This window comes from Corythoichthys intestinalis, chromosome 18 (assembly GCF_030265065.1).
Source record: "Corythoichthys intestinalis isolate RoL2023-P3 chromosome 18, ASM3026506v1, whole genome shotgun sequence".
NCBI classification, from domain to species: domain Eukaryota; kingdom Metazoa; phylum Chordata; class Actinopteri; order Syngnathiformes; family Syngnathidae; genus Corythoichthys; species Corythoichthys intestinalis.
Genome location: NC_080412.1, coordinates 7,926,991 through 7,943,771, shown reverse-complemented (window position 1 = coordinate 7,943,771; position 16,781 = coordinate 7,926,991). Strand labels below are relative to the sequence as shown.

Sequence of the window (16,781 nt, the reverse complement as noted above, 5' to 3'; positions counted from 1 at the left end):
TGCCTCAACATGCAACCGCTAAGTTTTGCTTCCTCCCGTTCTTTTCACTCGCTTCCCGCTACGTTGCCGCTCCGTAGTCTGATCGCCTCTTAAAGGACTCGCGCCTAGTTACGAACATTACAGTATGATCAACATTTGTTTTTCACTGTCGATGAGCTGAAGATCCGCATTCAAGCGTTCCATCTCTGTTGGCATTATTGTGTAACCGGAAGAAAACTAGAGGAAGTCGACAGGAGTCCCCTCAAACCGTACAAACACAACGCCACACACCTCTAATGGCTTGGCGGTGAATTACATAGCAACGCGTTCCCTTGCCGCAGAACTATCGAATGCTCATTGACGCCGTAGTAGCTTCGCCGTCACCGCAATGCAGAGGCATAACTCAGGCTTTACTCATTTTAGGAATGGACGCTAGCTGTTTAGCTAGCTTTTAGCGCTGACCAAGAAGAAAAACTCATTAACGTAAATCGGTAAATAAATACCGTATGTTCAAATGAACTCTTAAAATGAACTTCAAATGAACGCTGCCATCTTTTGGATAACTGGAGTAACTACATAACGAGACTGCAATTAATCAATCAGCTCAGAGATAAAAATCGTATACAGGTAGTCCCCGGGTTACAACGTACCCGACTTGTGATTTGGACTTTACGACGCTGGAGTCTTGTCTTCCATATTGTCTCAAATTGTTTTTTTTTTTTTTTTTTTTTGGTCACGTAAAACCGCTTTTCAGAGTAATATTCCGCTAAATTCCTGTGTAATGCAACGCAGGATTTACCCTATGATGGCTTTCAGACATGGGGAGATGTACCAGGAATTACAGTGATATCTCGCTACTTCGCGCTTCAAACTTCGCGCCATCAGTCTATTGCGGGTTTTTTTTCCAATTAAAAAAAAAAAAAAAAATACAGATGAGCAGTCCCGAGCTGATCCCATAGTCTCATTCGCTCCCTCTCCCTGCTCTTTGTTCGTTAGGTACTGCACTGGAGTTGCTTATTTAAGTTAACGATGTTGACGGATGTTTGGGTTTGATCATTCCACAGATGCTTATAAGCCAAAGCTTCAAAGCGCTTAAATCAAACATCGTTTCACTTGTTAAACAGTTGCTGTGGAAACTCATTGTTTGTAAGTGAGCAGCTTGATAAGATTCAAGTGGACTAACTCAATGAAGCATTTTTCTACTTAAAAAAAAAGTTTTTTTTTTAAGCTTTTTTTTTTGCTATTTTGCGTTTTTTCACTTATCGTGGCGGGTTAAGGTCCCCATTAACCACGCAAAACGAGGGATCACTGTACTTGGATTGGACACTTTCAGATTTGTCCTGTGTTGGCCACTAGCGCTCTCTGTGCGGGTAGGGCGGGGGATGGGATTTTATAACCCGGACATTCCGTCATTTTTGGTCGGCAACAAAATAAACCACATATTTCCAAAGATCCTAAAATCCAGTAGCAATTTTAATTTTGTTATGTTTTCAGTTTAATTTCGCAATCTTTCCAGTTTGCCATGTTGATAGTGGTAATGTTTTTTTCACTGATTTTAGTCTCACTGTAAAGGAAGAGGAAATGACGATCGGCCCGCCGTAATATTTACGTCATCAGGCTTTGCGCTGTGACCCAAGAATTAAACGGCTGCTTTTATACATGCCTCATCCCTGTTAAATCCCAGACATTATACTGGGAAGCAACCCGGTTAATGTCCGTGTCATCCTAGTGTCAGTCCACCCGGGAATTTGCTATCAGACATAAGGGGTACCTGTTTAAATCCTGGGACTTAACCGGAATTTAGCGATGTCTGGAAGGGGCTTAACAGTTACACCGCTCAGCATTGATTTTAAGTACAATATCTTTTTTTTTTTTCACTTCATTTTTATTAATGTGATGTATGATACATGTTTTTGGATAGTTATTTTTAATATTCAAGGGGTATTTAAGGGTACTTAAAGAGTTCCTTCTGATTTACGCGGAAATTCAGGTTTCATAGCCGGCGTAGAACGGAAGTCGTTTGTAACCCGGGGACTACCTCTACATACCTAGAATATACCTAGCAAATTTCATTATGATACATCCATAAATAACGGAGGAGTATCTATTTTAGGTAATGTCCTCACCAAGATGATGAAGCCATTCTTTTGAAAAACTGATGATGCCATATCCAGTGTATCATTGGATTCCCTGCTATCTTCCTCTACCCTGATAAAAAGGTGATGGTAACAGGCTTGCGTGCGTGATCTGGGACACACTTTCCACTGAGAATAATTCATATTTGAAATATTAATTTCATTAAAACAAATGTTCCCACAGTTAAGAGATGGCATTGAAGCTAATAATAAAAAAAGAGACTGAAATGTCATTTTAACAGTTTTAATTGCGATTCATTTTGGTCATCAGGGGGACAAAAGAAAAATGTCCATTTAGGGATTACTCCAGACTTATTTAATATTTTGAGAAGTATTTTTAGCATTCTTTTCTTTTAGTTTTTCTTAGATCTCAGAACACATACATTTAGTCAGAAACGGCATGTTTTACTATTTGGATTCTGTAAATTTAGAAGGGAGGGACGTAAAATGTACTTCAATTTTGGAATGATCCATATACAGTATGCTGTATTCGATAAATACAGTAGTTCTATGTCAGGGGTCGGCAACCCATGTCTCTTTGAACCCTCTGATGGGGCTCAGTTTTATATTAAATCAGGGAATATTTGATGAAAATTTATTCTGGCGCTTGTGAGATTTCGAAATCTCTCGTCAATTTTTCTTTTCCGTCCAAATCTAGGGAGGTTAGCCACAGTAATGGGCTTTACACTTATTGATGACACTGCGCTGGAGATGGACTTGTAGCCTTGCCATTGCCTATGCTTCCTCACAATTTTGCTTCTCAAATCCTCAGACAGTTCTTTGGTCTTCTTTCTTTTCTCCATTCTCAATATGGTACACACAAGGACACAGGACAGAGGTTGAGTCAACTTTAATCCCTTTTAACTAACTGCAAGTGTGATTTAGTTATTGCCACCACCTGTTATGTGCCACAGGTAGGTAACAATAGCTGTTAATTACACAAATTAGAGAAGCATCACATGATTTTTCAAAGGTTGCCAATACTTTTGTCCGGCCAATTTTTGGAGTTTTGTATAAAAGGATAATGATCTAATTCCCCCCCCCCCCCCCCCATTCTGTTTTGAGTTTTTTTCATTGCAAGCAAAATAAATGAAGATATTACTTCCAAAGCACTTGGAAGTAATATCTTCATTACATATATATATATACACTGTATATATATATATATATATATATATATATATATATATATATATATATATATATATATGTGCATTTATATAAAACAATTGGGATGACGCAATTATGTCAAATATCATTATATACGTGCGGCTTTTATGAGGTAACTGGGTTGAAATGGCTCTTTAAGTGGTATAGGTTGCCAACCCCTGTTCTATGTTGTCTGTGAACCCGCATGAACTCTTGGGATGTCTATTTAAAAGAGGTGTTGATGCAGCACTTACAGACTTCCATCTTCTGCGGCGCGCACTCGGCGTAACCTGCGTCGTTTCTTGCTCGGCAGTAGTACTCGCCGGCATCTTCTTTTCTGACTGTGATAAACTTCTGCATTGGGAAACAAAAGTGACCAGTCAGCCTTATATTTTTTGTGTATACTTATCTCACTTGTCAAACTTACTTAAGACAATCGTCATTACTGGTCAGATATTACTGACGAGCACATAACCAGGAGGGAAATCTCTTGACTGAGAATAAATTGAAGTCAACTTCATTCAGGTTTGATTCTGAAATGTGTATGTGATTATGATGTCCTACTTGGTTTATGCTCATTTCTGTCCGCATATCCCATCAAAGTGTACTCCATTTGTGGAGCAGTCAACCTTTAAACTGACATACCAACCTTGGGGCTCCATTCTACACCGGCCTTTTAATAAAAGTACTCAAGTTCACATTGTAAATACCGAATGTCATGATTTAATTCAATGTTTCCAAACAATGTATACGTTACGATTATTTTATGTTCTTATTTTCTTGCTTTCAATCGTGCATAAATCGGCTATTTTTATATACATATATACTATGTGTGAATATATATATTTTTAAATATAGAATACAATGGAGCTCACGACAAGTGGGGATAAGGACTTGGCTATAGCAATTCTATATGTATTGCGATTATTTTATGTTCTTATTTTCTTGCTATCACTTGTGCATAAATTGGCTATTTTTATATACATACCGTATATATGCTATGTGTGGAGATAAGGACCTGGCCATGGCAATTATTTATGGCGGAAAACACAGACAAGGCTGAAAAAGCAGTTTCTGCTCTCGCACCCCTCTATAAAATAAACTGCTGTATTTTAAGCCAAAAGAACTGTTGTGTCTTATAGAAGGATATGTCTATATGCTGCCATAGCAGATTCATGCCGCATTGAGTCCCCAAACTATTTTTAATTTGTCCGTTTTACCCTGAAAACCCCCATTTACAGATGTTGCACAACCACTATTGTTTCAACCCAGCCATAAAAAGAAGGTAAGTAATTATATTTATTATTCAAAACGTCTGTTTTTAGCTTAGAATCATTAATTGACGTCCAATATTTCGTTAAAAAAAAAAAAAAAACTTAAAAAAATTCTTGACACGCATATTTGAAAGTTTTGAACAAATTACGTCACAATGAAAAAATTGGTGTCTGATAAAAAGTCTCGGCTACCTACCTCATAACTATCATTTCATTGTATTTTTTCGTTACAGTCGCATTTTCCCCAATATTTTAGATTATAAATAATCGATCCAAACAAAGAAAAATTGAAAAAGAAATGTTTAAAAGGGTAAATATATGAGAAAGAACATCTCGACCACTCCTTGACGTCTGCGATTTCTGCATTTCTGCATCCCTAGTTATATTACCATGTTTCACCCATAAAATCCCGAGATAATCCAGCCATGGCCATTCACATCTGTGATGATACATGCTATATGGAGTTTTTGGATATAAACAAGAAAAGTACGCGATAATATCTCGTTAAAATCATGGCGTCTTTAATTCTGCTCTCGCATGCTCTCAACTCCAGTTAGGGTTTTGCTGTTTAAAAAAAAAAAAAAAAAAAAAAAAAAAAAAAAGCCCTTCTGTTCAAAATCGGACAATTTTGAAATTTGGACAAATTGGGAGTCTCAGAGCAAAACTTCAAGTCACCTAAGTGTTTTCCGCTAAATATATTAAAAATAAATAATAAAATAATAATATTGTAATTGAGGCCCATAATATTTTTTTTTTCTGTTTCAAAATGAAACCTTCTTTATTAAAAAATAACGCTTTACACAATAGAATGGGCGTTGCCGCCTATGGAGGTCCAAATGGGACAGAATGAAATATATAAATACATCTTAAAAGAAATACTTAAATGTGTCATTAATTAATTAAAAGGAGAATTAGGTACCGTATTTTCTTTACTGTAAGGCGCACCTAAAAGCCTTTAATTTTCTCAAAAGCCAACAGTGTGCCTTATAATCCGATGCACCTTTTATAGACCCTACCCACCGACGTCACAAAACCACGTGCTCGCTGTATGGTTCCGCCCACTTGTCCGTCATTTTGTCTCTGTATTAGCATTGGTTTCAATTGATCGAGTAATTTAAAATGCATTTCATGGAAGACCCGGTGCTTTCTGATGCCGTTAACTCACTGGATGTGTTGCATAAAAGGCGTTATGTGGAAAAGCTTCGTTCTATACAGTCGCCAGATCCATATTTGATGCCCAAATCGATGTTTTTCGACCCACTGTCTTCGCCCTGTCTGCCTGACATCTGCTACGCTGATATTTACAATTATCTTGTCCACACAAAATCAGCCTATTCTCACGAAAATTTGAAAAACTTCAAGAGCTTGGAGGCTTATAAATACTTCGTTGCTGGTTGGGTGAAACAGGTCCTCGTCCACGAAAATTCGGCAGGAATCTATCTTGTGCTTGGAAAGGTGAGTTACGAAATTTTCAATTCAAAATCTTTTGTTATTGCTAACATCCACTGTCAAGTCTAATGTATTTGATGTCGTTTGTCAATGCTTTTAATGTTTATATGGTTTAGCGATAGCACTTTCACTACATACATACGTGTATGTTGTCGGCGATTAGCCTAGCAATGATCTTAATTGTGGTTATTTGTCAGCCCCAAACCCTCTAAGTATATCTTAAATGCATCTTACCGGATATAAAATGACTACTACATAGTCTGTGGTGATTTTTTGGTGCCCAGTTTTCACGTCGAATTGCAGCCGTCCATTTCGCTCTCCTCTTTGGATCCCTCGGAATACGGTAAAACTTCACGTCTCTCCTTCCATCTTCTCTGTTAGTGCAACCAACAGCCACACACGCCTTCACCATTTTGATTATTAATGTTAAGGAGCAGAAAAACACGCCGTAAATAGGAGGAATGTACGTAGCCGTAACAGGTTAACACTATGTTTTGACGGACAATTGGGCGGTACCATTCAGGAGAGCGGAGTTGTGACGTCACGTGGGTAGGGTCTATATTGGTAATCATGGCATGACAGTCCCTTTAGCGCAGCTCCATCTAGTGGATGCATAACGCAACCCCAACCCACTACTACTGCGCCTTATAATGCGGTGCGCCCTATACATGATAACTTTTAAAAAGGCCATTCTTTGAAGGTGCGCCTTATACTCTGATGCGCTTTATAGTGCAGAAAATACAGTAAATAAAAGTGTCATTAAATGACTAATAATAAATTAGCCAATTTAATGTAAAAAACCTATATACATACATATTTACATATTAACATATTATTTCACTATTTTATTAAATTTACTCACTCCTCAAAGTCAGCGGGCGGGACTAACACCTGATTGGTTACCCAGCACATGAAGCTAAGATGACTCAATTTTAGATAAACGAGCAATGCAGAGCCGGTAAACATATTCTGACAACCTAGGTGGTGCTTCCTTTACTCTGGTCAAACAAGTGAAGAACTAGTGACAGCAGGTTTTGCTCATAAATTCACAGAGTGCTGCAACGAAGAGTCGAAATGACGCCAAAAACTTTGATAAACCCCTCTGCTTTGCACACTACATTGGCTTCCACATAATCAGCAAGGTCTAAAATATACTCCCGAGAAAGTTATAGTATATTCTCCATAGACACCATTTTTTGAAAGACTTCAGAAGACAGTAATCTAGCAAGGTCTAAAATATACTCCCGAGAAAGTTATAGTATATTCTCCATAGACATCATTTTTTGAAAGACTTCAGAAGACAGTAATCTATTAAACTTAGATCAGCGTTAGTCAAGCCCACTGACTTTGATGGGTGCGTTAGACAGATAAATTCATAAAGTGCTGCAACATGTGTCAATTAAATAATTCATTAATAAGCTAAACAATTACATTATTTTATTTTTATTTTAATGAATCAATGATACATTTAATGGCAGTTTTAATTATTCAATTCCCATTTTAACTCATTTGTTCCTAAAAGCATATAAATATGTTCTATTTTTAATTGTTTCAATGTCCCAAAAACGTATTTATACATCTTTTACGTTATTTTTTATTTATTTTTTTATACAAGAGGCATCTCTAGGTTGTTATGCACCTAAACTGCAATGCACAATGCTCAAAACTCATTTTAAAGCAATAAAACTGGCCACTGGAGGGCAGTACCGCATTTTGTAAGAACTCATCTCGGGCCAAAAAAGGAAATGAAGGAATAGGAAGTTGGAGGGATCTTGTGAAGACGCGTGAGAAAAATGTGGAGAACGATCGGAAAAAAATGGCAAACGACACTGGAGGAGTGTTTTGAAAAGACCAAAAGCTCTATTTGTCTTGTTGTTTATGTTATTTTGTAGAACGAAAACATTATTCAGATGTTTGGGATGTCACAACAGCGAAAAATAGCTGTGTTAAAGTCAAAGTTATGTTGGAAATGTATGCTTTTACAAAAAGCTCCGTTTGTCTTTTTTTAATCAGAAATTGGAAAATTGCTTAAACTAAGCTATTTTCTAATGCTGATTTCTAAAGAATGGAAAAAGATATGAACTAACTATTTTTTTCTGCTGAAAGAAGAGATCTTTTGAGCTCCATGTATATATAGCAATAGAAAGAATTTTCTGTGGGCCTTGCAAAATCAGTCAAAATCCAGTAAAACGGTCGGGAGTGAAGGGCGTTGCTCCGGTGAAAATGGCTGCGAGTGAATGAGTTTTTAAAGCTGTAATATTAAATTCGGTCCTATATGGTCTTCCATAGCTGCCAGTGGAGGACCCAGGACAAAAACCATATTCAGTGGTACCTCTACATACGAAGTTAATTTGTTCCAGGACCTTGTTTTTAAGTTGAAATGGTTGAATGTCGAGCAGGAGTTTTCCATAAGAATGCATTATAATTCCATTAATTCGTACCACAGCCCGAAAACCTACACTAAATCTTTAATGAATACTGCTGGTACTATTGCAATTACACAGATCAAAACAAATTCTGGAAAAAAAAAAAGGAATAATAATGTAATAATAGTAATAATTATAATGATACCTGTAATAATATACCAAACTGGGTTCTAATGTGGCGGATGTGTTATGCGTGGTGTACCTGAAAGCACCGTGTGGCTGACGACAAAGTAAGAGAAGGTGCATTAGAGTTTTAACTTTCACTTTTATGTTCTGTTGTTGGACGTCAGCTGCGGCAGACAGGAGGCGTGTTGTCTTGCACAAGTTCTAAAATGATTAAAAACCTGACGAAAATGGCGATTTCTTTGGCGATGTTACAATAATAATAAATGTCACGTTTACTCATAAAGAATGGTGAACAGGGTTGAGAGGACCACCGTCGAGATCGTAGACATTCTACCGCCGTATTGTCAAGCCAGTTTACGGGCGCGCACACCATACTCATACTTTTCTTCATTTCAATGGTAAGCGTCACCTTTTCCCTTTTTCACCATCTGGACTAACATTCTTGGAACCCATGTGGATTTCTGTCACAAAATCAGCCATGTGCCTGTCTTGCTGGATAACAAAGAAACTGCCGTGCTGTCATAAATGGCTGTATTTCGAGCATGTCGTTGGATGTAGAAACAAATGGCAAGTCAAATTTTCCGTTGGATGTCGAAAAGATTGTGTGTCAAAGCGATCATATTTCGAGGTACCACTGTATGTACAGTGCCTTGCAAAAGTATTCGGCCCCCTTGAATCTTACAACCTTTCGCCACATTTCAGGCTTCAAACATAAAGATATGAAATTTTATTTTTTTGTCAAGTGTCAAGTGTTGTCCTAAATGACCGATGATGATAAATAGAATCCACTTATGTGTAACCAAGTCTCCGTATAAATGCACCTGCTCTGTGATAGTCTCAGGGTTCTGTTTAAAGTGCAGAGAGCATTATGAAAACCAAGGAACATACCAGGCAGGTCCGAGATACTGTTGTGGAGAAGTTTAAAGCCGGATTTGGATCCAAAAAGATTTCCCAAGCTTTAAACATCTCAAGGAGCACTGTGCAAGCCATCATATTGAAATGGAAGGAGCATCAGACCACTGCAAATCTACCAAGACCCGGCCGTCCTTCCAAACTTTCTTCTCAAACAATGAGAAAACTGATCAGAGATGCAGCCAAGAGGCCCATGATCACTCTGGATGAACTGCAGAGATCTACAGCTGAGGTGGGAGAGTCTGTCCATAGGACAACAATCAGTCGAACACTGCACAAATCTGGCCTTTATGGAAGAGTGGCAAGAAGAAAGGCATTTCTCAAAAGATATCCATAAAAAGTCTCGTTTAAAGTTTGCCACAAGCCACCTGGGAGACACACCAAACATGTGGAAGAAGGTGCTCTGGTCAGATGAAACCAAAATTGAACTTTTTGGCCACAATGCAAAACGATATGTTTGGCGTAAAAGCAACACAGCTCATCACCCTGAACACACCACCCCCACTGTCAAACATGGTGGTGGCAGCATCATGGTTTGGGCCTGCTTTTCTTCAGCAGGGACAGGGAAGATGGTTAAAATTGACGGGAAGATGGATGCAGCCAAATACAGTAACATTCTGGAAGAAAACCTGTTGGTATCTGCACAAGACCTGAGACTGGGATGGAGATTTATCTTCCAACAGGACAATGATCTAAAACATAAAGCCAAATCTACAATGGAATGGTTAAAAAATAAACGTATCCAGGTGTTAGAATGGCCAAGTCAAAGTCCAGACCTGAATCCAATCGAGAATCTGTGGAAAGAGCTGAAGACTGCTGTTCACAAACACTCTCCATCCAACCTCACTGAGCTCGAGCTGTTTTGCAAGGAAGAATGGGCAAGAATGTCAGTCTCTCGATGTGCAAAACTGATAGAAACATACCCCAAGCGACTTGCAGCTGTAATTGGAGCAAAAGGTGGCGCTACAAAGTATTAACGCAAGGGGGCCGAATAATATTGCACGCCCCACTTTTCAGTTTTTTATTTGTTAAAAAAGTTTAAATTATCCAATAAATGTTGTTCCACTTCACGATTGTGTCCCACTTGTTGTTGATTCTTGACAAAAAAATTAAATTTCATATCTTTATGTTTGAAGCCTGAAATGTGGCGAAAGGTTGCAAGATTCAAGGGAGCCGAATACTTTTGCAAGGCACTGTAACTCTCTTGAATATACTTCCACCCCTAAGGATTGGAGTAGGGTGGCGGCGTAATGCTGATCATGAAAACTTTGCTTAAATGCACAATCCAACAGGTGCAGAGCCATGTAGAAAGAGAGTTGCGACCCTCCGAAAGGAATCCATTATAAGATTTTACTTCCAGGTAATGTAGCCTCGAATAGTTCCAAACATCGCTTCGACGAGGGCGAACCCCATTCATTTGAATGGCTGGCTGCAAAGTATATTCGGAGGTAAGTTATTAAATAACGACCTCTTTTCAAATTTTAATCTGTATATTATCAGAGGCACTTTATGTTTATGTTGACCTTTATTTGTATGTGCATGGCGTAATTATACAGAAATATATTTTTATTTTATCTCGGTTGACGAGTGATTTTCTCTTAGTCAACACTTTTAGGGTTTAGTGATGCATACTTATCTTTATTTGACAGTATTGGTAGACGGCCGGCTTTCATGTACTTGTTAGCTCGATTTTTTAAGCTTTGAAGGTATCACCCTCATCGTAGAGTACCAAGTTAATGCATGACAACCTGTATTTTTTAATCAAAATGTTGAAGATATACTATATTTTAGAGATGTGTCTAGATTGAAAAGTGATGTCAACAAACAAGGGCACAAAATTATAATTTTAATCAAAATACTATAATTTAATATATACCTGTATGTTTTTTAGGTCAGACGTTACATTTTCATGATGCACATCATGCTGTAGCTTGTGCTAGGGTAGCTGTTGGTGACTGCTCGCTGTAGCCACTGAGCCCCTTTTTGAACAGCAAACAGCAAATACATGTTTTGACGGCTCACCATTGCTATCCATTTTTTTCTGCTGCTCTAGGTCCTTGGAGAAACCATATGTACGATAGATAATCCTTTTCGGACAGACTGGTCCACTGCCCACTGACAATAAAATGTTTGGTGTAAGCAATGAACCATGACACAATTTCACAAATTCGTCAATAAAAAATGAGATTTTTTTCATCAAAGGGTAATGAGTAGTTATTGCTATACATTGTATTTAATACATTACCACAGATAAGTGAATCAAGTATATCTAGACATTCTCCGGAAAAAAGAAAAACCTAACTCATCTTGCATTTCAATGCAAAAGCTGGTTCCCCATGCGAATTCTAACACAAACATGAATCTTTCCCTCCACAACATAGGAAAGTTACCTTCTGTGTAACAGTTTACATATTTTTCAGTTGTTGCCATACCACTATAAATGTAAAACTAGCATTTACAAATATGTTTTAATGCAATGACATAATCAAACAAATACTTAGATACGCGATTTTATACATTCATTCCCCAAAAATGTTGCAATCACTGCTGTCAGTTCAATAGAAAACCAATATACAGCGCTGCTTGGGCCCGGAACTATTCACGCCTACATAAACCATGTGACCACCCGCGGCGAGTTCAGAGAGTGTTGCAACTCTCTTCCCACATGGCTCTGACCGGGCGGTCTTAGTCCGTTTTAACAGAAGGAAGGAGAAAGTTTGCATCCATCTGAATAAAATTCACGAAATCAGAATTTAGGGTGGGAGTCGGAGCTCTAGTTAGTGTTTAATAAGAATTCCTATTGATGCAATCCTATCCGACATACAGCTAGCTAGGTCCACTGTATCCATCTACCAGCGACTACAATAGAGTTTTTTTTTCCCACAGGTGGGGCAATAAAATAGGACATCAAAATAGCAGTCAAATGGTGTGGCGTAGGGGGCAAAGTCATAACATCCTCCAACCTCATTAGTTTATAGCTGGTACTTTCAAATGCAGTCTAAACTTGCTCTGGGTTTCCACACAAAGGAGGCGACTGCATTACGGTGTGATATTTCACATCCTAGAGGCCAGCAGAGGAGGAGAGTTTGCGAACTGAGCAACTCCATTGAGGAATGTGCAAGTGAGGACAGCAGATTCCCCTTGTGGCTCGAACCCTCCTACGCCATCAACTGTCTACCCAAAATATCTGCCCCCACCCCTGGGCGTCCGGCCACCGTCCCTGCCCCACCCTCATAGCTCATGCGTGTCCTTGTCCTAACACATGCACACACACATACTAACCAGAATTCCAGTTTCCGAGTTGAGGGTGTATGAGGAGTTGAAGAACTTCATGCTGCTCTTTGGGTCGTCGGGAATTTCTTCTCTGTTCTTGAACCACTGGTACTGAGACTTGGGGAAGCCCTCTTCCTCCAAACAACTCAGCTCTGCCGACTTCCCAAAAGGCACCGATTTGGGGACGTTGCATTTTGGAACGACTGGCTTTACTATGGTGTCATAAAAAAAAATAAAAAAAAGATATAGGATAAAAATTGGAAGAGTAGAGTAGCCAAAGATTTTATTCAAGTAAGAGTAGCATTACTTCAAAATAATATTACTTAAGTAAAAGTAATCATCCCAAAAAACATTATTCAAGGACAAACTTAAAAAATATTCTGTGAAAACAGAATATACAAGAATACTTCACGATAAGTAACTGCTTACAATGTCTGATCTTTCTTTGGTAAAAATGGTGTGTTTTCTTTTCTCAGCTCAACGGCATCTATCAGAACTGTTATTATAATACTGTACTATAACCTATTACATATTTTTAGGCCAAAATAATTCACAAAAATCATCGAATTCCAACACAAAAAAAATCGACAGAACTGAAACATCACCCGTACAAAGAGCATGAGTGCCCTCTATTGGAGAAAAATGAAATCAAATTGATCATATGGGAGAGTTTGAAATCCACGCTTTCGAGTAATGTTGACGCTATGTAAAAATGGTTAAATCTTTATACATAAACGCTTTAAAGACGCCACTTAATTGAATAGGCCGGTGTAATCATAAGACTTCCGACTGCAAGCATGCGTGTGTTCATGTGGCTGTATTGTTACGTCAGATTTGTATAATGGTTCCATGAGATTATTGTTGTGGCCAGGGCCAGCCCTGGGTGACTAGGTGCCCTAGGCGAATGTGTAGCTAGGAGCCCCCCTCACCCCAATAACAGTATACTGGACTGTCTCAGAAAATTAGAATACACAATATTCTAATTTTCTGAGACAGTCCTGTACATTAATCCACCATTTAAAGCAGGGGTGTCCAAACTTTTTGCAAAGGGGACCAGATTTGGCGCGGTAAAAATGTGGGGGGCCGACCTTGGCTGACGTCCTTTACATAGAACAATATACAGGACTGTCTCAGAAAATTAGAATATTGTGTATTCTAATTTCCTGAGACAGTCCAGTATATACACAGTGATATGAAACCTTTTGGAATTTCTCACATTTCTGCATAAAATCATCAAATGTGATTTGATCTTTGTCAAAATCACACAGATGAAAAAACAGTGTCTGCTTTGACAAAAAAAAAAAAAAACACCCAAACATTTATAGGTTTTCATATTTTAATGAGAATACTATGCAAACAATGACAGATGGGAGAAATATAAATAAGTGAACCATCACATTTAATATTTTGTGCCCCCCCCGTTGCCACCAATAACTTCAACCAGAAACTTCCTATAGCTGCAGATCAGTCTGGCACATCGATCAGGACTCATCTTGGCCCAATCTTCTAAACAAAACTGCTGTAGTTCATTCAGATTTCTGGGATTTCTCGCATGAATCGCTGTCTTTCGCTCATGCCACAGTATCTCAATGGGGTTCAAGTCTGGAATTTGACTTGGCCACTCCAGAACGTGTATTTTTGTTCTTCTGAAACCATTCTGAAGTTGATTTACTTGTGTGTTTTGGATCATTGTCTTGTTGCAGCATCCATCCTTTTTTTTTTTAGCTGCAACTGTCTGATAGACAGCCTATGGTTTTCCTGCGAAACATCCTGATAAACTTTTGAATTCATTCTTCCATTAATGATTGCACATTGTCCAGGCCCTGAGGCAGCAAAACAGTCCCAAATCATGTTGCTCCTCCACCATGCTTCACGGTGAGATGAGGTGTTGATGTTGGTAAGCTGTTCCATTTTTCCTCCACACTTGACGTGTGTTACTCCCAAACAATTCAACTTTGGTTTCATCAGTCCACAAAATATTTTTGCCAAAACTTCTATGAGAGTGCAAGTGCCTTTTTGCAGTCATTTAACGAGATACAATTTTTTTTAGACAGCAGTGGCTTCCTCCTTGGACTCCTCCCATGAACACCATTCTTGGCTATATAGTTTTACATATAGTTGATGTGTGCACAGAGATACTGGACTGTGCCAGTGATTTCTTTAAGTCTTTAGCAGACACTCTAGGGTTCTTTTTTACCTCTCTGAGTATTCTGCGCTGAACTCTTGGCGTCATCTTTGGTAGACGGCCTCTCTTTGGGAGAGAAGCAACAGTGCCAAACTCTCTCCATTTGGAGACTTCTCTGACTCTCATTGATGAACATCCAGACTTTTAGAGATGGTTTTGTATCTTTTCCCAGCTTTATACAAATGAACAATCCTTGATCGCAAGTCTTCAGAAAGCTCTTTTGACCGAGCCATGATGCACATCAGACAATGCTTCTCATTAAGATAATTCTTACCAGGTGTGTGTTTTAGAGCGGGCAGGGCAACTTTAAACCACTCATCAGTGATTGGGCACACACCTGACTTAAATTGTTTGGTAAAAAATTGTTTCAAATGCTCTTTAAGTCTCCTTAGGCAGAGGATTTTCTGTCCTCTGCCTAAGGACATTGTTAGCATGCTATCCTCATTAAAATGTAAAAACCTATAAATCTTTGGAGGGTTTTAGTTGAAGCAGACACTGTTTTTTCAACTGTGTGATGTTGACAAAGATCAGATCACATTTGATGATTTTAAGCGCAAATGTGAGAAATTCCAAAAGGTTCTGATACTTTTTATACCACTGTATATTGAATATTTTATATTTTGCCAAAAAACTGTGGAAAAGCTATCGTTTCTAAACAAAAATGAATAGCAAATTATCCTTATAGTACTTGTTGGATTTTGTTTATACAGCAACACAAGCACATTCATATCGTTTTCTTGGACTTAAAGACTTGTAGGCTCTAATAAGCCGCAACTGTTGTCTTTTACTAGAATATGTTATTAAAACCACATAAAATATTGCCATTAAAAACTTAAAAATCTATAATATTTAGTACATATTTTGACCTACGGAGGGCGCTGTGTTTTATGTGCGCAATGGACGCTCAGGGTGATGACGTAGTTTTCCACTGTCACCAGACGAACGCTATCGGTGCTCTGCAAATCCTTATGCGACGAGACATTCAACACATGCGCACATTGGTTAAAAACGGCGAATACCTACTATTTGTGTTTTTAATAATAATATTACCATTTCATTGCCTCAAAATACTTTTTGCATGTGTTTCCCTCTCATACTTTGAAGCATTGTGTTTTCTTGTGTTAGCATTAAAGCAAATTGTTGATCTGTTGAACACTTTAGTCACGTAGCGTATTTAAACCACCCTTATTTGATATTACTACGTTTAAGTATTTTCTTAAAAGCATCTTTAGTATGTTCTGTCAGTATGCATCTGAACAAAACAGGCTGAAAGCGCACAGCGGTACTTTGGGTGTTAAATTCGCCAGTTGTAGACGTTTCGCCGGTGTAGCACATTTCGGCAGAACACCAGTTTTGTCCTACTGTCGTCTCATCCCATCTTTCTTGTTCATTTTGCCTTTGCTGCTCAGTTCGTGAAATATTGTCAGTGCTGTCAAGCTCATTAATGTTCCTCTTGGATTCAAATTGAAAGGGCTGAACAGATGACATGCTTGTGTCGCTAGAGTCACACTCTGGAAGCCCAGTAGCATAACCCAGTGACGCCACCGCCCTGCGACGTCAACAACATTGGCGACCTGCTAGTTATACTAATTTTGTAAATTGTATAAAAACCAAAACATCAAGAGGGTTTTTCATATCAAATTATTTGAAATCAATGTTTATATTTTAAAAACTACAAGTCTTTCTATCTGTGGTTCCCTTTAAACAAATAGAATTACAAACACTGTTCGCCTCTTCAGCTTCATGACCACTTGATAGTGCCGTAGAGCAAATGAACCATCATGAATCTTTGGATCAATTGGCTGCAAAGCTTCATTGCTTCAAGAAGCTTCATTTGACCATCACTGCTCAATATACTGTAATCCTCAATTCC

At 38.4% G+C, this 16,781-nt stretch overlaps 1 protein-coding gene across 3 annotated transcripts in view; it reads right to left on the bottom strand.

Moving 5' to 3' along the window:
- Positions 1–16,781, bottom strand: part of LOC130906102 (junctional adhesion molecule 3B-like) — a 121,801-nt gene that overhangs the window by 13,152 nt on the left and 91,868 nt on the right. For all 3 annotated transcript variants that reach the window (XM_057820039.1, XM_057820040.1, XM_057820041.1), the window contains exons 5-6: positions 12,733–12,935; positions 3,518–3,617 (exon numbers count right to left, since the gene is read on the bottom strand). In XM_057820039.1, the coding sequence (XP_057676022.1) occupies positions 3,518–3,617; positions 12,733–12,935 (303 nt within the window). The remainder of the gene's footprint in view (positions 1–3,517; positions 3,618–12,732; positions 12,936–16,781) is intronic.